This window comes from Strix aluco, chromosome 1, assembly GCF_031877795.1.
Source record: "Strix aluco isolate bStrAlu1 chromosome 1, bStrAlu1.hap1, whole genome shotgun sequence".
NCBI classification, from domain to species: domain Eukaryota; kingdom Metazoa; phylum Chordata; class Aves; order Strigiformes; family Strigidae; genus Strix; species Strix aluco.
The window spans coordinates 81,656,281-81,682,502 of record NC_133931.1 but is presented as its reverse complement, the minus strand read 5'-3'; the positions used below and the strand labels follow the sequence as shown (position 1 = coordinate 81,682,502).

Sequence of the window (26,222 nt, the reverse complement as noted above, 5' to 3'; positions counted from 1 at the left end):
TGTAGATAAAACTAAATCATGCACACAGGGAGAAAAGTATTAAAAAAGCAGATTAGGTGCTCAGAATTAGTGGCAAAGGAAGAGAGAATGACAATGAAAACATAAAACTGTAAAGTTCCTATGTTCTCACATTTTCATCAGTTCCACCTTCTCAAATAATATAGAAGAACTAGAGAAAGTTCAACAATGAGCAACAGAGATAAACAAAATGAATCCTTCTGCACAAAAAGTGGCTAACCAGAGTAGGACTCTTCAACATGAAAAAGCTGAGGAATGTGAGAAAGGTTTATAAAATCATGAGTGGCTTGGACAGGGCAAATTAATTGTTTGCAAACTCTTCCAGTGGAACAGATGGAGCTGTCAAACAAAACTAGAGGATTCGAAACAGCACAACGAGATTGTCCCTTATATTATGTGTGGTTAAAGCTATGAAATTGTCTACCATTGAATTTCCAAGATATAAAATCATAGACAAGCCCCAGGGGACACTGAATAAGTCAGCAGAAAAGCAAAGCTCATAGGTCACTGAAAATACAGAAATATCATTTAGCTTTGGAAGACCCAGCTGCATGATGGAGCCACACAAAGGAGAAGCTCCACAGAGGTTTATCCTCTCCCTGTGGAGCAATTCCTGGGCATCTGGTTTGGTCACCAGCAGAGGTAGGATAATGCAACAGATGAATATTTGGTTTGACCCATAGGAACAATAGTTCTTCATGTTCCTATAGCTTAAGACATTTTTAAAAAATTTACATACAGGAATTTCAGCTGCTAATAAGTTTCATAGTTAATAGCACCTGTTGGAATACCAGCCAAACACCATAACATGAAATAAGTAGTATTCTGTGATAATTTGTGTCCACAGTTTATCATCTAAAATGAAGGGTGACCAAAAGATTGCTTTAGTCATTTCACTGTTACCTGGGAAACATGTTTGTGCTACGGTACTCAAGTTAGAGGAACAACTGCTCCTCTCAACTGAGTGTTCATAATTAATATGAAAGCAATGTGTGGTCTTTTATCCATATGAACTTATTAGTCAAATAAGCAACTAGGGATAAGTGAAACTTTTGAAAGGGACAACATTGAATTATTGGCAACCTTTAACTGAACTTACACCAGGGGAGAGGCACAATTCAGTCTGAGCAGACATTCCCACCAAAGCTCTGTATATTCCAGTAAAACCTCTTCTGAGGTCTCTTGCTTGGTATCGACACACGTGTCTCAGTAGCTCTGTCACCAAGGGACTTCTGTCCTTGTAGCACCCACTGCAAAATGTGAGTGGTAGTGTGGGAAAGAGGCTGTATTAGGAGAGAAGAAAATTACCCCACAAATACTCCCTCTCCTCTTTTCCTTCCAAACACAACACCAAATTTAGCAATTCTGACTCTGTAGGGAGTGTTTTCAATCATGCCTGACAATTTTGATTTTACAAATGGTCTATTAACAGTCACACAAATGGCTACAACTCCTTACAAGTATCCACCAGAGGAGAGAAAAATGCACTGAAGTTTAGGACACCAGGACACACAAGGAAACCAGAATATACTGCAGGCTGAGGTACCCTTTTCAGGTCACAGATTTCTTTAATACCTAAGCACACTTTAGAAATACTGTTTCACTTTTTCTGAACAAAGAGGTGCAGTAATAGACCAGGTGAGAGTCTGTTCTCTTCTGAAGATCCAGCCATGTTTATCAATACGAACCACTTTCTCTGAGAGGTCACAGACTGACTTCCAGTCGCAACCTCTTCCTTTCCCTTCGGAGGGAAGATGCAAAGACATGCCAGAAGTTCCCCGTCACCTCAAATTGTAACTGTGCTGTTCGACAACACACACAGAGTCCTGGTTCCTCAAGCTGTAAATGTAACTACGGAAAGCAAAGTTAAATTGAATTCTTTCCTGTAACAAGATTTTCTCTCTCCCTTCATACATGTTCCTTCACACCTCTGATTTTGGGATGAAAAAATTATGCCATTTTTATTCCACAAAATCATTGGTAATACTGTCATCTTAAACATAATAAACATTCTTTTCACAAATGCTATTTAGTGATACTCACTAATCCAAAATTCAAACCAAGTCTACTAATACATTTATCAAATACCCGCTAAGTCACACCAGTACTTTAGCCTCCCTCTCAAGAAATGAAGCTGTACAACCAGATCGGCTTAGAGTTGACAGATTAGGGTTAAAGTCCAGTAGAAGACAGATGGTTGCTGGTTGTTGATGTATCAGTGTACAGGTACCAAAAGAATTGCTAGAGGACCAAGGTTTGCATTATCCTCCAGCAAAAATATGTCACTATTAAGGCACCAAACACAAGGTAGCAAGGCACATATTACAGACAAATTCAAAAGATGCACGTGTATTGCCAAGAACGTATATAATTCTGACTGGGCAGGTAATCTTACTGATGGCACCAAAGACTTTGACAATTTTTCAAATTCAACCCTAAGTCTTTTTATATTAGAACTAAATATGAAACTTACATCTGGAGCTTTGAGGGACTAGAGGACTTGTTTAGAGTCACCACTTCAGGCGTTAGAGATTAAATTAACTTTTTGTAAAAGTTATTCTAATTTCATGTGATAGTGTCAACTTATGATTCACGATAGATTAAAAAATAAGGTGCCTTGGTCATCTGCCAGAGCTTACCATCTCTCCAGACAAGTCTGCAAACGCAAATGAATTCACTCACAGGAGGTCTTTGAAAATCCAAATTTTCACCTTAGTCTCCTGTCACCCCCTCCTGGGCAAGGCAAACACACTCAACACCAAAAGAACAGAGGTCTTCAAAGTTTTTTTTAAGTTAGCAGCAGCCCTTAAACAACCAGGATCTCAACAAATCCTTACTACCAGCAGTGACCTTCACTAAGCCCTTCAGCACATCTTCATTAAGTACAAGGGCTCCACATCAGGACTTTTAATCAGACTTGATCAATGTGGCCTACAGCTTCCAATGTTACTTCTCTTCTGCAGTTATCCTGACATGCTCCTGCTCCAGAAGCCACCCACAGAGATGACAAATGGGAGCGCTGGCACCTCCACTGAAGTGCAAGCTTTCAAACCCATAAACCAGTAACATTTGGATTGAGCTACAATGATGCTACAATCAAGCAGTTGAGACTTCAGAAAATATTCTTCTCAGATAACCCTACTACAGAGATGAAAATTTTGGCAGGTGGGGCAAGGAAGTCAAATCTAGCTAGGTTACTTGAGCTCTGTGTCTTACACTGATGCCAGGCCAATTAGTAGCATTCAACTCCAATATTTATCCAAATATTAGGAGTCAACAATTTATGCCCATCAGAAGGGGCACAGTATCTAACAGTCAGTTCACATGCCTGCTGCTCCTGGCTGTCGTCTTCCTAAAGCATGTAATTTTTTTTTTGGCTTTGAGCAGCTCTACAGAGAAACAAGTTGCCATTTCCAATACACACAGGACTGGGAAGTGTATAGCTATCTTCCCATTCATGCCTCAACCACATTTTCTCTAGGAGTGACTGTGTGGAGGAAGAAAACACCTTCAATCCAGTCACATGAGGTAGAGAGGTACCTTGAATGTCTGTCCCTCTTTGGAGCATTAGTGACCAATTTGTGCTTTTTAGACATGCAGAGCTCTTCAAAAGTTGAAGCACAGGTCCCAGTCAAAACTGGGACCTGCATTAGGGTGGTGCTGACAGGTAATTTAAGTGCCTTGCCACAGAAGAAAGCAAACTGCAATAGCTGCTGTGCCACATGCAGTACCAAGCCCCTCATCTCATAGCTGTAACTTGAGCAGACACCTCTTCCCTTCCTTCAGCTCTCCAAGTCCTTGCAGTCCCAGGACTATATTTTGATATCGAGAAAGGTTAACTGCCCTTGCTCTGAAGCACAACCCACTACTTCAGAGTGATTATTCAATTCACACAGTAAATTAACTCTCTGTCACTATAAAGTCTTTGTTACTTCATTAGAACATCTGCTGAGTTTCAAGACTTACCTGCTGGCCCTCTTCGGCTGAGTCTACATTAGCTTGTTGCACAGCACAACAGAAGAGGGTCAGCACAGCAAAACCCTGGGGCAGAGGCCTCAATGGCCAAACTACATGTTTTCCAGGAAGTTTTACTTTTGAGTGGCTGTTATCTGGTTCTGTGCATTAATATCTATTTGTAACTAGAGCATGTCTTCCAATTCAATTTCATCTGAAAGGAATCCTATTTGTGCACCTGAGATGCTCCACAACGAAAAGCAAAGAACTGTAATATGGGACAATCAAGAGATGTGCTTCAAAAGCACACTTTGATCTGAACTAAATTGCCAATGGAAACAGACATTAAAAGGCTCTACATACCCCAACAGATTATATGTCATTCCAGGCCTACAGAATGCAAGGTAGAGTCATCATCTTTCCCCTACCTTCTGTCCACTGAAGAAACTTTCTGGCCATGACATCATATCGCTGAGATCCAAACAATCTGCACATGCTTTAAGGTTTGGGCAGGTACAGGTATTGCATCTATGGTTCATCTGATCTATGGAACAATGTACTTTGAAGCTTTAATTGTGTTATGATCCAGCTAATGTAAAATACAGTACCAAAAAGTAGTTTTTCAGTGGCATAAATTATGGTACCAAAAGTAGTTTCTCAGTGTATGACGAAGCCAAGCACTAGAACAAAGCAAGTCTCCCCATGACAGTGAGCCCCACTGATTTGGAAACACTGTCTGTCTTGCAGTCCTCCAGTGGAGTAAGATGCCACTGACCTGAATAGCAAACAGAGTAAAGCAGACAGTTTTGAAAGCTTGCCTTTCCACTACAGAAATGCAAATCTAAAAAAGCAAACAAATCTTGTACATTAAGATAGATTGCTCTGTCTTCTCCTTAGTGTACTGCATATACAGTTTGTGCATGTACTACTGCAGTTATTTTTGGCAAAGGTCACACCAAGATGGCAATCTGATTCAGCTAGGGACTTCCTCAAATTGCAGGCACCTGGAAGTTGTTTGTATCTTCCAAGACTGGCATCTAGAATGTTCTTAACTTTAGAAACAGGCTACACAAATCTGAATTTTCATGCCACAAATAGAAAGGAAGCCACAATCTCTCTTATGAGAAAGCCACAATTGAAATAGTTCCCAAGGGAAAACTGTAATCATGAAGGTATTTTTCCCTCATTTTAATTTTCAATTTCAGCCAGCAACAGCAGAACAAAATGGACATGTTAGACAAGGCCATTAAAAAGCCAGTCTCTTCTTTATGAAAACTTACCAGGTCAAGTTACATGCAGTGCTTTTCCTCATACTGAGACAAGTGTTTATCTCCCTTGTAATAGCCTTCATTCAGTCTACTTATTCTTTCTTTCATGCACAGAGCTCCAGGCATTTCAGCAGAGTGGTAAACCAGTGAATACCTTTAACTAAAATAATCATCAATTTTTTCTAACTGCATATAAGCTATTGCAAGTTCGATGCAAGCCTTGCTGCTGCTGACAAAAGGTCAGAAATGGAATAAGCAAGAGGAGTTTCAGAGAGGTGCAGTTGCCGGGTGACTTTGTAAAGGAAGGCCCCAAAGTTATCTATCCCTGTTAATTATAATTTGGGGACAGACATCGATTATCTGTGCAAACACAGAAAAGGACAGTGAAGCTTTTGAAAAGCAGCAGTGAGGCAAATAAGCAATTATTGATTCATGTGTTTGCCAAACATTTTCACCCACTCATAACAAGGAGAGTTTAAGAGGATTTTCACTACATAGTTAGTAATAACAGAGACAGCCTCTCCAACTCATAAAAGGGAAGTCAGAACATAAGCCAGATGCAGAACTCCAACAAACACTGATTCACAGCTCCAGTCACACTCAAAGTCACGTATGAAATGAGCAATTCAGCCATCCAATAAGCCAAGAAGGGGAAAGAGAGGGCAATTATGTCTCTGTTCAACAGAGCGTCATTTAAAGTATTCCTTCTGATTCAGCACCAACCCTTGTGATCAGTATTCTTGGACTACCATCAATGAATTTAATTATACAATTATTGGAAAAACACAGTGCTCTCCCTTCCCTGCTTGCCCACAACTAGTCCAATACAAGTCACAAAAATTAGTCAGAAAGAACATGTAGAGTAACAACCTCCAATTTACTTCTGAAGTTCAAGTCACAGAAATGCCTGGATATTAGCGCAAGCATTACTAAAAATTAGGTGTTTCCTTAAATCGAGCAAAAAGAGCCTGATCTTCTGTATTAACCCATACAATATGAGGGACCACGAAAGCTGCCACCCAGTTCCTTAACACCCGTCAGTTACTTACTTGACATTCATCTGGGCTACTTAACTGACAGCTGTATGTCAATGTCCTCCAGCACAGTTTTGCCTGATTGTTGGATCTGCCTTCCCTGTCAAGCTCCCAAAGCCAAGTTGAGCTTCAGCTTCTTTGAATTCCACATGCATCTAGTATGCTTTAACAGCTCTGCTAACAAATAGACTTGATATCTCACAGCCAATGCCTGGTTAACACTTTTTTTTTTTTTTTGCAACTTGAAACAGCTGCACCAACCGATTAATACTGATACTATAGCAATAAGCAAAGTTCCTACCATTCAAGCTGATATAAGTGTATTTTAAAGACAATGTTCTTAAACAGGAAGGAATTCAATACAAAGGAAAGAACAGGGCCTTAGCCACGTTAAAACAATATTGTTCTACCACAGCCTGACGCATTAGTCACTGGTTTTGGAACGAGATGCCCTCTTCCCTTTGTGCCAGCTTTAGCCTTTTTCCTCCTGTATTTGGGAGCTGGTGGAGGGGAGAGAGAACACAAGAAGGCAGCAAGTAAGGAAGTTATGGCTCTCCTCTTTCAACTTGTGCCATCTTCAACAGACAAAATCATTATTTGCCTTTGTTGTTACAAAGTGAAAATGAGAAGCAAGATCCAATAGTCACAATACTTTAAAATAGTAAGGATGAGCCTCATTTTTAAAGCTGACCATTTCAGAAGGCTTTTGAAAGAGAAAATGTTCTTTCCAATGCCCACGTGGCACTATCAGTCCCGAGTGGCAATTAATTTTGGATCCTGACTGATGCCCTCATGTTCCAAGTATATCAGCTACACATTAAGCAAAGGACTTCCTTCATTAAAGGACAGGAATTTAATTGAGGCTATATTCAGATATGTCTCTGAAAGCTTAAGGGAAAGGCAGAGCTGTATAACTAAAAATGTTTTAAAGAACACACGTACGACCTCTTTCTCCTCAGGAATTCAAGTTGTGTAGCCTACATTCAACTCTTCAACACACAGGAACCAGTCAGACCACAGGTTCCCTGTACTAAGCACAGCAAAGTCTGGCATACAGCTGCTGCTTAAGGAAAAACTTTCATAGAATCATAGAATGTTTTTGGCTGGAAGGGACCTTCTACATCATCTAGTTCCAACCCCCCTGCCATGGGCAGGGACACCTTCCATTGGATCAAGTTGCTCAAAGCCTGCAAGTTGCGCAAATCCAACCTGGCCTTGAACACTTCCAGGGAGGGGGCAGCCACAACTTCTCTGGGCAACCTGTTCCAGTGTCTCATCACCCTCATAGTGAAGAATTTCTTCCTGATATCTAATCTAAATCTACCCCCTTTCAGTTTAAAGCCATTAGCCCTTGTTCTATCACTACATTAGCTCTAGGAAGTAGGGAAATAGGCAAACAACCACAGATATCCAAAGAGACAGAAAAAGTGCAGTATTATCAAACAGCAAGCCTCAGCAAAACTTGATTAGCCATTTCTAGCCTTAGAAACAACTACAACTTAAAAGTCAGACCAGAACATGTTCACAGGGAGAAGAACCACTGGCAGCACAAGGCATGCAACAGTATTTATTTTCACATTTTGTATTTAAGCTAGGCTCTTAAGGACTTCTGTGATCCTGTTTAAAACTACGCATTATGTTTGCTATTAATTACTACCCTCATACTTTTGTTACTTCTTATCAGCATGGCTCCTCTGTTACGGCATTTTTAGGTCTAGTTTTTCCAGCTGTACATAAACACAAGCTTCTTTCTATCTGTCCTTCCATTCCACTGACCATTTTTTCCACTCCTACCTTTATAGGATGCCATCAAAGAGCCTCCCTTTGCAAGACCAATTTTAAAGGAAAATATAAAATTACCTCACTAATACATATCTATCTTTATAAAACTTACATTTTTTAATTAAGAACCATTTTCAAGCTATCAGCCAATTAGTAATTTCATACATTTGGCAAACTGACAATTTCTTCTACCAGCTTGAAATGTCACAGTACTGATTTTTATTTTAAGACATGGACCAAAATACTTTCAAAGGACTCAGAACTCTGACCAAATAAGGCACAAAAGCAGGTGTCACCCAACAGTAACACCATGGTTAAATTAAAGGCAGCGAGCAAAATGTATGGGTCGTGGTTTGTTTGTTTCTTATGGCAATTTATTCCTAATTTTAGACACTTGAATGCTGTTAACACAAGATAAACTGCACAGATAGCAACTACTGAAGTAGATGTTATTTGAAAAAATAACTCAACCACACTCACTTTCTGTGCTAAACTGAAGCCAGTTATAAGCATTTTAAATATCACAGAGAATGACAATTCTAATTGCATACTGCAGGATTAGATCCAAGATTGCTGTCAAAGCAACATCTCAGAATACGTTAACTTTGAAATTACTGTTAGCCCAAGAAGTAAACTCAAGTTAGCTCTTTTTTCTTAACTCCGCTTCAGTTTCTCAGCTATATGAACTGCCCTTTTTGGAAACCTATCTTTACATTAGCTTTTCCTTCAACATACTTTACTAGTAGGCAACAATCAAATTGAGGGTGATTTAGCTGCCTCTTTATAGGTTCAATACAAGACAATTTATGCTTCAGATCTCTCACTACCTCACAAAGAACAACTTTTGACCACAAAGAAGAAAAAGCCCCTGGGAAGAAGTCAGCCTGAAATCAGTCACGGTTCCTTTTTATTCAAGAGCATACATTTGCTGATGCAGGAGGTTTTGATCAGCCTCCTTAAGTGGAGGAGACTATCAGCAAAATAACCACCAACATTTCCAAATAGTTTTATTTTCCTGCAGCTATGACATTTCTCTAATTAAAAGACGTGATTAGTAATCTCATCTCAACACAACAAGATGATTACCTAGAGATAAAGTTCAACAAATCTCTTGAGATCAGTACAGGCTCTTACACATATCCTCTGCAGTATTTCTGCCAGATCAGAGGACTAACCACAAACCTGTTTATGTGCTGGGGTCCTTGTGGAGCTAAGACTGTGTCAGTGACCTCCTGGAACAACTGAGCTTCTCTTTCCACAGAAACCTAAATTATGTATTTCTACTGTGAGTGGCAGGAATTTGAAGAAGAGTGGTATGGAAAAAGGTAATTTTAAGGTAAAAACAGGTTAAGAGTAACTTTTTCTTGAGTTATGCCATCAAGATCATACTTTGCAGTACAAAATTAAGGAATTCTATGCAAGTCCCTTTCCTGTTTCTTGCTCTTCTCTTCAGGGAATAAAGAAACATTAGACCTATCTAGGGCAGGGCCTATTAACACCTTGTCTCTCCAATTTGAGCACATTATCCCTGTAAAGCAAATATCTGAGCAGCAAGGTACATAAAAAGGCAACCTACCTCTCTGTTCCTTTCAAGGGTCAGTTCTCTCCACAACCTCACTGCACTTGCAATCCCAAGTACTCTATCAGATACCCATTACCTCCCTCCCATTCTTCTGCCTAGGCTTGTCTTTCTCATGCTCTGCTTTAAAACAAGAAAACCTTTTGGCCTTGAAATCTGTAGTTGCTTCAGGGAAACAGGACTTTTTCTGTCAAATGGCCTGTGAAAACTCAGGCTCCTTCACATCTATTAATGTGCCTGTGAAATGTTAGTTCTGTTTCAGTATTACTGTAAGACCTTAACCACAAAAGAGACAGCAGCTTTTACAGTACATAGGTAGCGTGTCAATTTCCAGTATTTCAATAAGCAAACTGACCCTCACCTGAATTCTGTCAGTTATCTTCTCCTTCCTCGATTTCCTCTTCCATCCTTCATCATCTTAGATATGCTCTTGCCTGCCCCTAGGACAAGTATGGCTGCTTTCTCAAAGGCTATGTCTTATATCAGCACCAAACATACATATTTGACCAGAACCAAGATAAGGACAGCAGAGCTTATTCTCCAGAGCTCTACTTCAACTACCACATGTTCAACAATTTGCACCGAAGTTCTGCCTCACTGGTTAGAAATTGTTCAACTGGTCCCCAGCACAAGCAACTGTTTTGCTCACTTCTCCCTACCTTTCCCCATGATATCAACAGCACAACTGAAACACAAATTTTGACTCGGATCCTGGCCCTATCCTCAAATTTTCAAAAGGAATGGATGCTTGGATGAGAAATGTGCCACTTAAATAGAATTAATTCATTCTTGGTTTTAATGGGGATGGTAATACTGCCCTTTGGTTCTCTTAGCTTTTGAACAGCACACAGCATATCTCCAACAAGAGGACTTGGAAACCAATAAATACTGAAGTTTTAAATATAACTCTTAACATTTCCAGATGTCTGTCACCTTTGACATGCAACTCCACTGTGGAGATACAGGGTTATTTTGTCTCTGATAATTAGCTATCTTCCCAGCCACCTTTCAATAAGGAATCCATTTCACTGGAGATGTAGCTTACTACAGAAACAGTTGTTTCACATATTCAGCCAAATTCTATTCCACAAAACAGGAGGAATGTGACTTTTACATAGCAACGTAATTCTTTCCTATCGTTAGGAGAGGCACCCCTTCATCTCCATTTGGGTCCTTCCTCAGAGGTTACATGACAGCTCAGTTCAGAAAGCTTGTTATTAAAGCAGTAATTTTACCACTTGAGTGCTTAATACACCCCACATAGCTGGCAAAAAAAAAAATAGTCTAGTAACTTCAGTCACTTATCAATACATATTTTGAATTAAGTCTTTCAGTGTCATCTACTCTTCTATGGGGGTTTTGCAAGTGAAACTTAGCCTATTATGCTGTGGAAAGCTTCCCTCACCTGAACACACTTTGTCTTTTAGATCCTAATTATATCTAAGCTTATGAAAAGATAACTTAGCATTTGGTTCCTTTTTCCTCCTTAATATTTGACAATTTTTATATCTTGCTTCATTTAGTTTTTACTAGCATGGCAGAACTAACATGATGCTCAAGTGACACAAATCAAACCCTAAGAAATTTAACAGTGGAGTGTACTCAGGTTGTTTGTCCAAAAAAAAAAGTCTCCAAGTACTTAATTTGTGTTTGAAGAGGTGCTTTCCTCAATATGTCCATGTAATAAAGCAGCTTGCACATCCACCTTGCTTGATACTATATAGCAAATTAATGCATTTCTACTCCCAAAATAACTCTGATGTAACACAGTAATACAGTGCAGTCTGGTAAAACCAATGTCATCTACTGTCATTCACTAAGGCATTTAATGAAAACTTTACATAAATGCTAAAGAACGACTTAATTGAGCTAGGACCAGGCTTGATTGAAGATGCCACAAAAAGCACTCAAAAACTAGGTAATGCAGCATTAAGGCTGCCTGTGCAACCCCTATTTGTCAGTGTAGCACACATGCTGTAACACTCAAAACTATGCAGTGCTTTTCCATAGGACCCCCTACTTATCTCTGTACACATAATAGACCTCCTGCAGAGATGAACACTGATGCCTAGTGATTGAGCTTATTGTCTCCTGGACCTCTGTCTTTTACTGAGGAAAAGGAACAAAAGAAGCGATCACACAAGTGAGGACCACAATTGAAACAGTGAAAAGCCACTCTGGAAAAAAGATGGCTATCCCACCTCTAACACTCACCTCTCCTGTGGTTAGGCAAGTCTCATTAAACTAGAACCAAAACCAGCCAGTTTTGCACCCCACCTCTAAAGCTTTGTAGCAGAACAGAAGCCAGAACACAAAGTATTAGCAAAGGAGGCAAGTGGGAGTCAGATTCCTACCCCAAGTACTGAAAACACTCCACAAAAACAAATTAAAGCCTAGAATACTGTCTTGGCTGCTCAAGACCACAAAAAACCTTCCTCTTATTCTCTGCTATATCAACATTTATAAAAGCTGCAGCATATGCACAGAAGGGAACCGACCAGTCAGCCCACACAACTTAAAGGCTGCCCATTAAGTGCTCTGCCTTAGTATCAAGGTATATTCATCCTTACCTTCCCACACTCAAATGCAGGGCTCTGCCACTTCCTTTTCACTGCCTAGAGGCCATCTACAGAATTATGGAGAGCAGCACCTTCTTGCTCTTTGAACCCACTCTCGTTGCCTCAGTGGACATGAACTGCAAGTCACATCCTGCTCAGATTCTATGTCATGAACTTGCCTACAAGCAGAAACATCACAGATTAAATAGCTGCCTAGCTAATCCATTGGTCTTTCAAAAGGTTTTCACAGCTTTAACTTTCTAACAGTAGGTTAACACAGTGGGGACAGCAACATGGACAAATCCACTCCAAAAGCATACTCTAGAAAAATGAGATTTTTAAAAACAGTAGTTCTCACACTTTGCTATATAACAATATATTCCAAAAATGCAGACTTTAAATTAGCATATTGTTATATATCCATGACTGCAGCTAGTCAGGTCATTTCGCTACAAACTGTTCATCACTTTAACAGATAAATTGCTGCTTGGAACAAATACTATTTTAGTAATCAAAGACACCAGATTTGTTCAAAACAACCTTGCAAAAACATTCTCAGGCTCCTCTGGAAAACCAAACAAAAACAAAAAGCAAACAAGAGCACAACTATTTATACATCTGCCAAGCAAACATTCTACAGCAGGCAATATAGTAAGAAAAGGGAAGGTATTAAATATAAAAACTAACCCTCCCATCTTGGGGGGGCAGAGGGGAAGACAGTTATTGCTTGAAGTTAATCTAATCAATGCTACTATTTTTACCCATAATTTCCTATTGCATTGACTATATTTGTAAATACATGTATTTTAATAGTAACACTTGTTTTTCTGACAAAGTCAAAGCATTAACTATATGTATTTCACCTCTCCCATGCAAAGCTTAGAAGTAGGTATAGCATCATGAAAGATCTGCTCTTTGCTGGCAGCTGGCAAACACTAAACCACGGGGATTCACTTGTGCTGGCCTGTTTTACTGGACTGGAAAAGGCCAGTTTTCAGTTAGCAGTATTGTGTGGGTTGCCCCCACCTCCCCCAAAAATGTACAGTGTTGCTCCAGGGAGAAAGAAAGAAAATTTGCTTATCTTGATTTTCATGGCACTACCATTGTCATCTAAGGACAGTAATCTAGAACACTCTTATGTATGAAGAGTTTTTCCAATGTTCTCTTCCATTACACAACTTTTAAACACTCCGACAAGCTTATTTTTCCTTTACCGCAAAGGAAAGCTGATAGCTTCCAAACTGGGGTTTGTGGCAGGGCAGAAGGCAAACCTTTTCGGACAACCAAACATCAATTCTTAAATGTTCAGGTTATCACGGCTTTTTACATACATGTCAGAGACAAATTTACTTTTTGAAGCAGCTGGGGAAAAAAGTTACTTCTCTTTTTTTAACCTCACAGATACTGGTTTTTATAGCTTAAAACTTTTGTTCAGTAGAGTCAGCAGAAACCATTTCCACAGAGAAGTTCTTCAAAACAAACAAAACAAAACACCCCAACCCACAATCCACTTTCCAGGGAGTTAAACTGTGCTACAACAACAATCACCAAGAGATGGTCAGACTTCTCAGTGCTGCCTATTTAAGGCACCAGAAAGCCACCTCTCAAGGCCTGACACAAGTCTTCACCTGAAGTTGTCCACTATAACGTTTAACGCAAAAAAAACCCAGAAAGGGTTACACTACTCAGTTATGTAAATCACAAAGGTTCAAATTTAGATTTATATTTAGTTCTTCAATTCCCACCCAGAGTTCAACTCAGTAAACGGATCTATTTTTAGCTTTTTACTCTTTTGGACATTTCCTTCCTTCATCTGTGTAAATGCGTCACAGCTTCTCAAATGTTTCCCTTTGGCTAGGGAAGGATGCATCTGATTCCAAGCTTTAAAAAAAAAACACACACAAGTGGTTATTGTTGGCTGAGTTGTACCCTTATTCTGAGCTAAGGCTAGGTAAATTTGACTTTAATCCTCACACTGTACTACAACATATATTGCTCTTTCTGCACTGACAGGTAACAGCATGTCATGGCGGTCCTCTGCAAGGATCACCACTAGCCAAACCATATTTTATCACTTTCTTATAAGCAGACTTGACCTGGCTCTGCTGCCTTGATAATTCAATAGACAAACAGTAGAATTTTCCCATAATGGGACCAGAAATGAAGTACACGTTTCTAACCTTCTGCTCAGCTACCAATCCAAGAAATTCAGTCAAGTGAGTGTCCTTGATTTCCTCCCACTACATTTGGAGAAGCTGGTCTCTTAATTGTTATTTATTTATTTAATATAAAGCATTAACAAGCCAGTCAACAAGTTACTAGATAAGCCATTATGACTGACCTCATCTTTCCATCTGAAAAGGTGCCACTGTCCTAACAAATTTTAGTTTGGCTTGCCTTTGTTGTCCTTACAGATGCCTGGCTCACATAATCAATCCTCTGTCAGTTAAGCAATGCACAGCATGATTTAGTCTTTGAACTTTGCAAGCCATGGCAAGTTCAAGTCTAACAACTATCCTTAACTGCAGAAAACAAGTACTTGAGGCACACAAAGTGTGACTTTAAGCTGGGCAAAGCAAGAGCATAAGCTACTGCTGTAATTGGCCCATTTCCATTTTTTTAGGACCAACCTGATGTGCAATATGCAACCAAAATGGACTTCCTAACTAACATAAATAAATCAAATAAATAAACGAAGACAGGGATAAAAGCTTAGAGATTAAAGCTTTATTTTTTAAAAAAACAAAGTCATGGCTTTTCAGTTTCTTTAACAGAGAACTCATACCTTATTTTATTTCCCTATAGTAACAGACAGGAGGCCTCTAAAGGCGGAGTTTGACATCTTCTTAAGTCTGATCTTCACCGCACTACATACTATCAGCTTTTGCACAGAATAGCACAATCCAGTCAACTTCTATTTCAATTCACCTTTATTTGCTGACAGCTTTCTACCTTTTTTTCTGTGCCTTCAGCTTCAGATATCTATTCCTCTAATTCCAGAAGAATTACGAAAGACCAACATATTTCAACCTTAGCCCAAATTTTTTAGAAGAGGGTGGAGCATTTTTATGATCTCAGAAAATGATACCATCGTTGCACTCAATTCTGCATAACCCAACATGTCCAAAAGTTAGTGGCATAATAAATATTTGGAAAGTGAAGGACTTACTACCTTAATGCTAGTAGAAAATTATATCCACTAGTGTACACCCAAGTCTACACAACAGGGACAGCAAAGTCCATTGTGTAGCATAAGAGGTTAGCCAAGTAATACTTATTATTTAAACACTCCATTTCTTCTAACTCACTTCTTGGGATGTTCTTGATGTATTCTCCTGCTGTTATTATTCTATCCTCCCTTTTATCATCCGGGCCAAGTTTTAAGAAACATCACCTCATCTCATCCCAACATTTAACATCTGCTTGGGCTCTGAAAACAAGCAGTCCCCAAGACTTCAACGTTCAAGACTTTTCTTTTTTCAAGAAATCTCAGCAATAACATTTCTCATTGTTTGACACCAGCTACATGACTATCACAAAGCTTAGTGAAAAGCCTTTGACCAAATGCCTTGACAAAGTATCTCATAAGGCTGCAGGTATTATTGATGCACAAAAATGCAGGAATTCAGTATAAAAATCTCAAGGGTTGGGATTTTAATTCACTATTTTATGCAAGAAGTGAGCTACGGACTACAGAAAAACAAGTGGATATTTAACATGTCCTTGTAAGCCCTACTGCCTACAGTATATTTCCCTGTTCATTTTTAGCACTTTGGAAATCTCACTTCACTATGACCCCAGACCCCCAGCCTCTAATTGCTAAATAGTTATGTATGAAGCTAACCACAAAAATCACTACTAGCTGTTTACAGCCTGCAGACACCTCACGAATAAGTATTACTGCTCATACGTGCACTAAAACTACAAGAAAACATGAGTAATCATGCTCTGGGTAGTTTCACAGACAACTAGAATGCATCGGGATTACTCACAATAGCCCTGAATGCTTTCTCCAACTTTTTGTTAAAAAGATTCATCACGCAAACTGAGTTTTCTAAGCTACATGGAATATTTAGTTTGACAGTATATACATGCACACATATATCCCCATGCACACTGGTAAAACAAACCTTTCTGAATCTCAGCCTCATGTTCTGACTCTGTTACACAATCCGGTAACATTGATCTGACTCTTACACAGATTTGTAGGAATTATCTGAACACTCTGTTGAATTACTATACTATAAAACATATCAAACAAAGCAAACTACTGGCATATTTTGAGTGCTGGAAACCTACGCTTTTCTTCCTATCATTTACATCTTGCTTCCTTATTATCTTGGGCCCTGGGAGACGAAAAACTTAAGGAATTTTCTCATCTCTCTGTAAAGACTCCTCTTTCCTCTTAAGAAAAAACACATCCTAATTACAAAACAGTAATACTGATTTCAGTTCTTCTGTAAGGTCCAGGTTACAAAACATCACATTCAAAGTACCAGCAAGATACACAGCTCAGCACTGCTTAGTAGGAAAACCTGTTACATATTTACAGTGGTTTTTATTAACCGGACACTTACACACAGCAGTAACAGTGACACAGGAGATGAAACAAATTTGACTACATTATTTGAGAAGACTCCACTCCACAACTTTGGACAACAACCCTATTTTTTAAACAAATGCACAAAGACCATATGCTATCTCCTCCTCCTCTGTGCAACCACAAAAGGCTGAGATCAACAGCTCCAGTTTCAGATGAGTTAGAGCAGCTAGCTGGCAGAGAAGCCACTTGGAAAGGGCTTTGCATCTTTAAAGCTGAGTCCTGACACTCAGACTGTTTGGTGAAACTTTGTGGACACAACTCATTTATGACCCTCCTCTTTGTATATCAATATAACAACCTACTCCAGAGGCTGAAGATCGGATGCTTTAATGTACTGTAGTGTCTACTGCTAAAAGCACTTGAGTTCTTCCTTGTCATTTCAATTCCTCCTCCTCACTACTGGGTAAGTGATCTGTTTTCTCAAAACAGCAGTATCCTTCCTGAAGGAATATGACTCAGCTTTGCAGATCATCAGTATTACTTCACCAGGAGTCTACTTTCTGATTTCGCTGCACCAAGAAAATGTTAAGTTAAACAAAGATCCTTCCCCAAATCAAGCAAATTTCTTTATGAGAACAACGAAGTAAATGCAACTATTTTAGTCATTAGACTTAAAAGAGCCTGCTATGCCCCCCAATGTTTTTTTATTTTACCCAGTAGCTTTTTTTTTTTTTTTTTTTAAGATTAGACTTGGTTCTCACCAACATCAAGCAGAAAAATTAGCTTCCTTTGTTCTCATTATAATCATCATCCACTTTCAGAAGAATAACCCTCAACTAACAGTGCATGTCCAAAGTTTCAATGTGTCTTTCCTATTTTACCACTTTTGCTGACCACAAACAGCTATTTCAGTGATCTCACCTCCTTCTTCAAGCTGCAGACAAAAATCACAATGCAGTTTCAACCTATTAATAAACTGACCTAATCTAGTCTGCATCTAAATAGGCCCATTTGTTGACACTAGATTTTTTTTTTTAATTAAAAAAAGAGTAGAACAACATGAACATTTTCTCTTTATATTGGGGTAGAGAAAGTCTTTCCAGCCTTTATTTGGATTTTATTTACCTAGATGGTCATTTTACATGGAAAAGCTTTTGGAAGCCTCATGATACTTTAGGTTGAAATTTCATACCTGTTTCTGCTACGTTGCTGTGGGACACATTTAACGGGAGAGAAACCACTTTTTTAAGAAACATTTACTATCCATCTTGTCTACACAGAGACCAAGCTCCACAATTAATGAAAGCCTCAGCTGCACCAAATCTCTTCCTACTTCTGTCAGATCCTTTCTGAGCACATCAGCACTTCATGCCAGCTCAAACGAACTCCTCTCAAGAGCGGGCCTGGCTTTTCTCTAACTCTCATTTACCTTCCACTCCAAACGTGCATTTAGTTTTTCAACTGTCAGCTACCACAGATGTTTCAAGTAATTCTCTGTCCCCTCTTAGAAATATTCATGACTTCTGCCTCCAACTCTTTCAAACACACCCTAACGTCTAACTTTCGCTATCCTTCGCTATCCCCAGAGAAGTTGGCTGTTCCACACTAAGCCAAGTTGCACAGCAGCTGCTGCATCTCACACTGAAGCGCTCTGTCCTTGTCTTCATTGTTCCAAGAAACTTCAATCCAACAATACTATTCCCAGAGTAACTTCTCCATTGTAACTTCATTGTTTCTGTAGTTATTTTTGTTTCGCATACTGTACATCAGCAACTATCAAGTTGTGACATTTCTCTCTGGTGTTTTTCAAAACATCATTTCCCCCCCCACCCCTTTTAACCATCTTATTAAAATGGATGCTGCTGGAACTCGATTCAAAACTTCACAAGAGGACCCACTTCTTTTTCAGCCCAGGTCAACCAGTACTGATGACAGCAATACTGCTGCAACCTTTTCACTCAACTCAAAGGAGTTCAAGAACAAAGAGATTTTTTGTTGTGCTTATTTTTTTTAATACAATGCTGTTCTCGCTCTAAGATGTGTGAAAGAACAGCCAACCTGTTCCATACTTCACGTTCTCTGCATGCTCACCACTTCTTAAAACTCCCAAATACACCACAGCTCCTGACAGTCACAGGGCCAAGAATCAATACTTGCCGAGGACAGCATGGAGATATCTTGTGAGGTACCACCAGTGTTGCCTGCCAACACTTCACTTTTGGCTTAGATTATTTTTGTTAGACATTTGTCACTACTCTGTGGCTACTCCAACTGCCACGCCAAGTAAGCCACACAACCACAGCCGACTTACCTTCTCTGTAAGTTAGCTATCACACATCAGCAAGAGATGGATGAACCTTCTTAGAAAGGCACTATCTTAACTTTATATATTGCGTGTTATGCTTCATGGATTTAAGCTGAAAACTGGGCTCTTTTTTCAAATTTGATGCCCAATATGAAAGCTGTTTTGCCCATGATCTAAATGCTAGTGTGGTTTTTTTTTAGTAGTCTTCATGAAAAAAATTGCTGTCTTTTAATAGTATGCTTGCTTTGTCTTTTCCATGTAATCTTTCCCCTTTCCCTCTCTTTTCTTTCCCTCTTCCTAGGAGACTTTCGCTACTACAGTATCATTTTTAATGTTGTCTACTACAGGCGGTCAACCTTCCCAGCCACTATCACAGAGGACACTAAATTAAAGCAAGCAAGGCAACAGTATATGAAACAATATGATCAGCATAGGTCCTCCCAGTAAACTTGAAGTAACAAATTTCTGAATACATATTTTGATTTTTATCCTTACTGTATTATTTGTTAAGTGACATTCATGAATACTAGGCAAAGCACACAATCATTATTTAAGAGAAAAAAACATTGTTTTTTCATGATACTATATGGTCTCAGCTACTCAAGCAATTATCAGCCTAGGCTGCTACAGGCAGACTTGGTTGAACCTAGACTGATCCAAGTCTTAAGTCACTCGTCCTTGCAGAAATCTTCAACTACATGTTCATAATCACAATAGATTTCAGCATCCCATTTTCCTAAAATACTCACATGGACGTTTTGGTACCTACATATATCTCAAAAGAAAGTTTTAAACTCTCTAATCATTAAGCTTATATTACAAAGCACACACACAAGCAGGAGAATGTAAGTATACAATGTTAGAACCAGGTGCTAGTCAAAGCTATTCTGGCTATCAGCCTGATCTCTGACTTCACTCGGGAGAGGTGGCACACTGAACTCTACTCAGGACACCTTTCTCCTCCAGACACACGTTCATCTTACAGATTTACTACTCCTGAGAAAGGACTGCTGCCACCTGCACAGATTAATTTTTAGATGGAAAGTCCTCCACCTTTTTGTTTTCCGAGGTCAAGTGATGAAGTACGATTAACAGTTATATTAGGATTTGACTTGGCAAAGCTTGGGTAGTTATTCACCCTAGTGACAAGACTTCCAGGACCTCTTGTTCTTCCTTTGTTTTTCAAACATTTCTGTCTCTCCAAAAGGTCCCTGCCCCTTGCTCAGTATGTAAATTGTGCTCTTTCTGCAAATGTGGCAAGTGTTCTCATAAACAGGCGGTGACAACACGAACCTCCTCAATGGCTTTGAAAACTCAGTCTGTCTGTACCTGAATGAAACTACTGTGCAGTTTGCAGAAGCCACTCATAATAAATGTATCTTACAGTAAATAACTACATCCACTTTCATCACACAACTGTGAAGAGTTATCAGTTGACAACTTGGGGTTTTTTTTCCCACTAAGACTTATCAGAGCCATTTATAAAGGCACTTGCTATACTGTCTAGTCAGGAGTTGACTCAAGTGCTTACTAGCCTTTCTCTCTGCATCCTTTGGTATTCGCAGATTTCTCCATCATCCCAGAAAGCTAAGTTTAATTACAAAACGTACGATCAATCTTTCACTTAAGATTAAAAAAGTTTTGTTTTTTATGCTCAAAACTAAAACTCATTAACTTCAACTAGCAAAAATTCTTTGGAGGACACTGTTATAATAGCATGATTTAAAATTGACAGCCCTCATTCTTGCATCCTAAAGATGTCAGTTGACAGTCCCCTTCCTAAAGTACTGAGGACTCAAAGCTGCAAAGATGAAAATTTAGGCAACAACAACAGAAGAACAACCACCAAACAAAGCCTCTGTATGGTTACTGCCCTGTATGCCATGACTCGATGGCAGTCCCTCAAATTCAACTTTGCTCATGTTAGCCATTTTCAGCCCTTCTGAATACACAGAGGGGATTTTAAGTTGAAACTTAAATACATTTTGAAGAGCTTTATCTTAATACTTCTTCATACAGAACAGATCTTGTATACTTAACACATGTATTAACACCCTCCTACCCAGCCACTTACACTCTGCACCACTGGGTTTTCATACAGCGATAGTCTGGTTTTCCATAATTCTAAGAGATTTTTAGTCCTTTCGAGTCACACCAGTGCACTTTTTAATAAGAGAAGAAGGGATGGTCGTCTATACATCTTCAGCTCAAAACATATCTCTTCCATCAGTTCAGAGTCATCTCTAATCTCCAATTTACATATAGGACAGAAAGGCACTTCCTACAATCACTGTGTTTTCTCCGTCAAAATGTATTCACTTTGCTTGGCACTCAACTCTGCTTCTTAGCAGTTTTACTGCCACAAAGCAAATGACTGATCTAACAAGGTGTTCTTGTCTTTTCAACTTCAAATAACGAGATTTAGATACCAAATAGATAACTGAAAGTAAGCTGCCTCAATTTCTTCCAATTCCAGTGATGAGATTCTTCATTTAAATTCAAGAAACACAATCTTTCTGTTTTCGTACTATTACCTCACTTCCAGTTCAGCTACTTTCTTCACATTTGAATTGCAACTTATTTCCACAACAACTCAGAGTGAGTTTACATTTACATAACCAAAGTGAAAACTGGAAACGTACACATTTCAAGTGATGTGAACCTAGCTGCTGTTCAATATCCTAACAAAACATCTTCCAAATAATGAAACTCCATTCTTTAGGCTACTTTAATTCTACTTCAGGCTTAGTCTTACAAAAGGAAAGCCAATAACACCACTGGCAGTTAACCTAACTTTAACTAACCTAAGATTAGAACTGATTGTTTATACAGGTTTTTTTGTTGTTGTTGGGTTTTATTTTCCAACTGGAAAACATTGTAACATTTTTACTCATTTTATCTTTGAATTAACAGCTACAGCTTTGCTGACATTCTCTGCAAGTGACAGGAAAAAGGAAGCATTTGTCATTGTAAATACTGTAAAGAGAGAAATATTTTGTCTGCTCCCACATACACCAAATGAAGTTTTTTGCTTGTTCATTGATCGCTGTGTCCATTGTGTTTCACTGAAAAAAATGGTGCCTCCTGTTTGAACAAAGAGAAGCACCCGAGACCTCTTAATAGAGCCTTTTGTTATAAAAGAGTGGATCACGTACAGTTTGAAGAGCTCTTCCCAATACCAAACACCCAGGAGAGATGCCAGGACATTTTTCAGCATATGTCACAGCCCATGCCGAACCAGATAACCTCCACATGTAAATATGACAGTTGTTAAATATGCTCTAAGAGTTTTTCGATAAGCATTTGACATGTCCTCCTATTGCTTTAAGATTTTTGGTTGCTGCAAGACTAAGCTCGGTGCAACTTCCCTGTTACCAGAAGTTATCAGTATCAGAAGTCATCACTGCACCACTTACAAGCTTATCAACTCTGTGTCATCCCTCTGCCTACACATTATTGGAAGTTGACTATTAATGCAGCTGGCAGAGTCTTCCAAAACTGCCAGATTATTACACACGTACCCATTTGTAACTACACTAGGCAGACTCTAAGTCTACTGTTGTAATCCATCGTTCTGCTTTCAACGAGATTTCTTCCTGAGAACGACAAAGCTCCGTCCTTCTTCCCCCACGAAACCCACCAAGGCCAGCACCTTGACTCAACAAGGAGTTACGTGCTCATTACCGTCATGTGAAACAGGCTGCCGAGGGAGCATCAGGCCCTTCAGAGAAGAGGCAGCCCCCTGTTCGGACCGTCTGTCCAAGCAAACACAGATCTGAACCCTGCTTCAGGGATGCCTGCTACAAATCACACCTCCTCCTTCACCCTCATTCAATCAAACACATTCAACAGCAAGCACCGACTGCCAGCAGCACTGATTACGCCGTTTCCCACTTCCCTCATGGACTTTCCTTAAAATCCCAATTAACACGGCTTTTATTATTATGACTACTGCCCTCATTATCTTTTACACACGAAATCGGCAATCCCCTCATCTTTCCAGCGGTGAGTCGGCATTTTCCTTGCTCGCCGCTCCTTTTTAGGCATCCAAACGGAGCAAGTGCCCAGCCCTGCCCTGCCGCCCCGCCCGGGAGCGATGGCCGGGGGTGCCCGCGGGGGGCGCGGGGCCGCCGGCGGCGCGGAGCGGGGGGAGGGCGGCAGGGAGGAGGGGAGGAGCCGCCGCCGCTCGGGGGAGGGCAGCCGGCACCGGAGGGAGGCTTAGCCGCCGCCGCCCAGGCTGCCGGCAGGGCTCCGTCCCCGCCGCCGGCGGTTCGTGCGGCCCGGGCAGCCCTACCCTGTCCTCCCCTCCGTCATTCCCCGGGGCACAACGTCTCGGTGGCGGGGGCAGCCGCCCTCCCCGCCCGGTTCCGTGCCGACAGTAAACACCGAGGGAGAAAGCGGCCTCCATTTTTTTTTTTATCCCGGCAGCCTGTCAACAGGCTCCCCCGCGCCCCCCCGCTTTCCCTCCCGAGCCTCCGCAACGAGCCCGGCTTCTCAGCCCGGCAGCGCCCGAGAGCCGCTGCCGCCCGGCCTCAGCCGAGGCAGGGACACCCCTTAACGTGGGATTCGCTTTTTTTGTCTTCTTCTTTCCCTTCCCGCCGTGAACACCCGGCTATCGATGCTGCCCTCTCCCACCCCTGCCCTCGGCCGCCACCCCGCAGCACGGCACCGACGGAACGCGACCGAAGGCGCGTTGCCTTTTCTAGCGGTGTCATCGCTGCCCTGCTGCCCGCCTCCCCGGGGGCCCGGCCAGCGCAGCCGGCTCCCCGCAGCCCTGCGGCGTGCCGCTCCCCTGCCCCCGCTCCCCCTCCCCGCCCCTCCGACACCCAGGGCTGCCCGGACCCGCGGCCGCTCCTCCGCCCGCGTCCCACCGCGCAGCCCCCGGCGGGACATTTTCGGAGGGGACGGGGATGCACCGGGGCGGCCCGGCGCCAGGTGGTGCCGCCCGGCCCCTGTTACACGCCCGTTCTCGGGCCGGCATCGGAGGGTTGCGTCGCACCTGTCACCGGCGACACCGCCTCGGGGCAGCACCAGCCCCCGCGGCCGCCCCGGCCGGGCCGGGCCGCCCATCGCACCCGTTTTCACGCCTCGTTTCTGCCGGCACGGGTGGCGTCCCGCCCGCAAGTTGCTGGGCCGCAGACGCGGCCCCGCTGCCCCCCGGCACGGGCCGAGGAGGGTCGGCGCTCTGCCCCGCCGCCGCCCGGCCAGGCCGCCCCTGCGCCGGCCGGCCCCGCACCGCCGCCTCCCCGAGGAAGCGCGGCGGCATCCCGCACGGACGGGCACTGCCGAGGCGGCCCCGCCGGCGAGGGGAGGGCGAGCCTTTTCCCCGAGGCCACCTGACAAAGCCGGCTGCCCTCGCCCCGCTCCGGGGAGGAGAACGTCGCTTCCCTCCCTCCCTCTCTCCCTCCACCTTTCGCCGCCACCTCTAGCCACGGTCCCGCTGCTGCCCCTTCCTTTCCGACAGCCCCCCCCCCCCGCCCCCCCCCCCCCGGGACGGGGCCGCACTCACCGGATCGGAAGAACGCCGCGATGTCCGCCGAGTCCTTGGCCGCCTCCTCGGCCCCTTCCCCCGCGCCGCTGCCGGCCGTGGTGGCGGCAGAGGTGGCGGTAGCGGCGCTGCTCATGGCTGCTGCGTGTGGCGGCTCCTCCGGGCGAGACCCACCGCCCACCCCACCGCCCCCTCCGCGGGTCCCGGCTTCACCTCCGGGCGGGAGCGGCCGTTAGGGCGGCAGCCGGAGCGGGCGAGCGATGCGGGGCGGCGGCGGGCGGCCACGGCGAGCGCAGGGACATGAAGGTATGTGCGGAATGGCAGCTCCGGGAGCGCCCACCCCCCGCAGCCACCTAGGAGGCGGCGTGTGCATGCAGGGAGTCAGGGCGGGCGGGCGGGCGGCAGCCGGAGCGCAGACAATCGCGGGAGGAGGAGGAGGAGGAGGAGGGCGACGACGACGACGACGGCATGGGAAGGGCCAGCAGTCCGCGCAGCCGGTGGGCGGAGAAAGGAGGAACGTTTCCAGCCTTTTTTTTTTTTCCCTTTTCTCTTTTTTTTTTTTTTTTTTTTTTTTTGAGGGAGCGAGGAGCGAGCCGCAGGAGCAGCAGCTGCGCTAGCCGTCGTGGTGCCGGTGGCCGCAGCAACCGCCGTCCTCCATCTTGACTGGGAGGAGGAGGAGAAGGAGGAGGAGGGTGGGAAGGGGGAGTCGGGAAAGGAAGCGAGTCCCCGCCCGAGGAACAAGGGCGGCGGAGCGGGGGGAGCTCGGGAGTCTCCGGCTGCGTCCGGCACCGGTCGGGATGGGGCGGGGCGGGACGTCATCGCTGCCGCCAAGCCCGCTCCCCATTGGCTGGGGCGCGGCCGCCGGGGGAGCCCGCCGGGCGGGCGGGGCGGGGCGGCGCGTGGGTCCCTGGCGGCAGTTGCCCGGCGGCCGTTGGCCTGGGGCTGATCGGTTTGTTTTTATCTTTTTTAATTTTATATTTTTTTAACCGCTTCCGACCGACTTTCGCCCTCGCACGCAGCTGCTGTGGGGCCGCGCAGCCGCCAGCTCGCCGGTGTGCGGAGGTCGAGCTGGGGGGGGGCCTAAAAGATCCCGCCTGTCCGTCCGTCCGTCCGTCCGTCCATCCGGGGCGGGGGCGCGCGGGGTGGCGCGTGGCGCGCGTTCCCGCCGGCGGCTCCCTAGCGGCTCGGTGCGCGGTCACGGCGAGGGGCCGTGCGCGGGAAGAGCTCCGCCCTCCCCGGGGGTGCGAGGGAGGGGCGCTCACCGCTCGGAGGGGGAAAACGGGGGGCACGCAGATTTTTCAGAAAGGGGCCTTTAAAAGGCGTCGAAACGATCTGCTATGTTGCTGTCTGTATTGTTGCTATTTTTTCTTCGGTGATCACAGGAACTCTTCAAAATTATTTTGTGCTGTGGAGCAGTTCAGTTAACGTAAAAGAAGCAAACGGCTCATGATGGGAAATGCAATGGGGTGCCTGGTTAAGGTGCATCCCGGCGCAGTCGTGCTCCTCGTCTTAAACTGCCAGAATAAGATTGTGTGCAGATAAGGTTGAGGAAGGAGTGGCAAAGTAGGCAATGTAGCAGTTGCACAAAGTGATAAAGCAGAGGAACACATCTCAAATGCTTGTCAGAGACGTTGCTTGTTACCACACTTGAAACGCAGAAGTACAGCTTTAGGAATTAAACTCCTGAACCTTT

The 26,222-nt window shown here is 43.0% G+C and overlaps 1 protein-coding gene across 4 annotated transcripts in view; it reads right to left on the bottom strand.

The window, feature by feature from the left end:
- TRIO (trio Rho guanine nucleotide exchange factor) overlaps window positions 1-25,823 on the bottom strand; it is a 254,994-nt gene extending 229,171 nt beyond the window's left edge. For all 4 annotated transcript variants that reach the window (XM_074826110.1, XM_074826120.1, XM_074826140.1 and 1 more), the window contains exon 1: window positions 24,551-25,823. In XM_074826110.1, the coding sequence (XP_074682211.1) occupies window positions 24,551-24,665 (115 nt within the window). In that variant the 5' untranslated portion in view covers window positions 24,666-25,823. The remainder of the gene's footprint in view (window positions 1-24,550) is intronic.
- Between the last annotated feature and the right edge of the window lie 399 nt (window positions 25,824-26,222).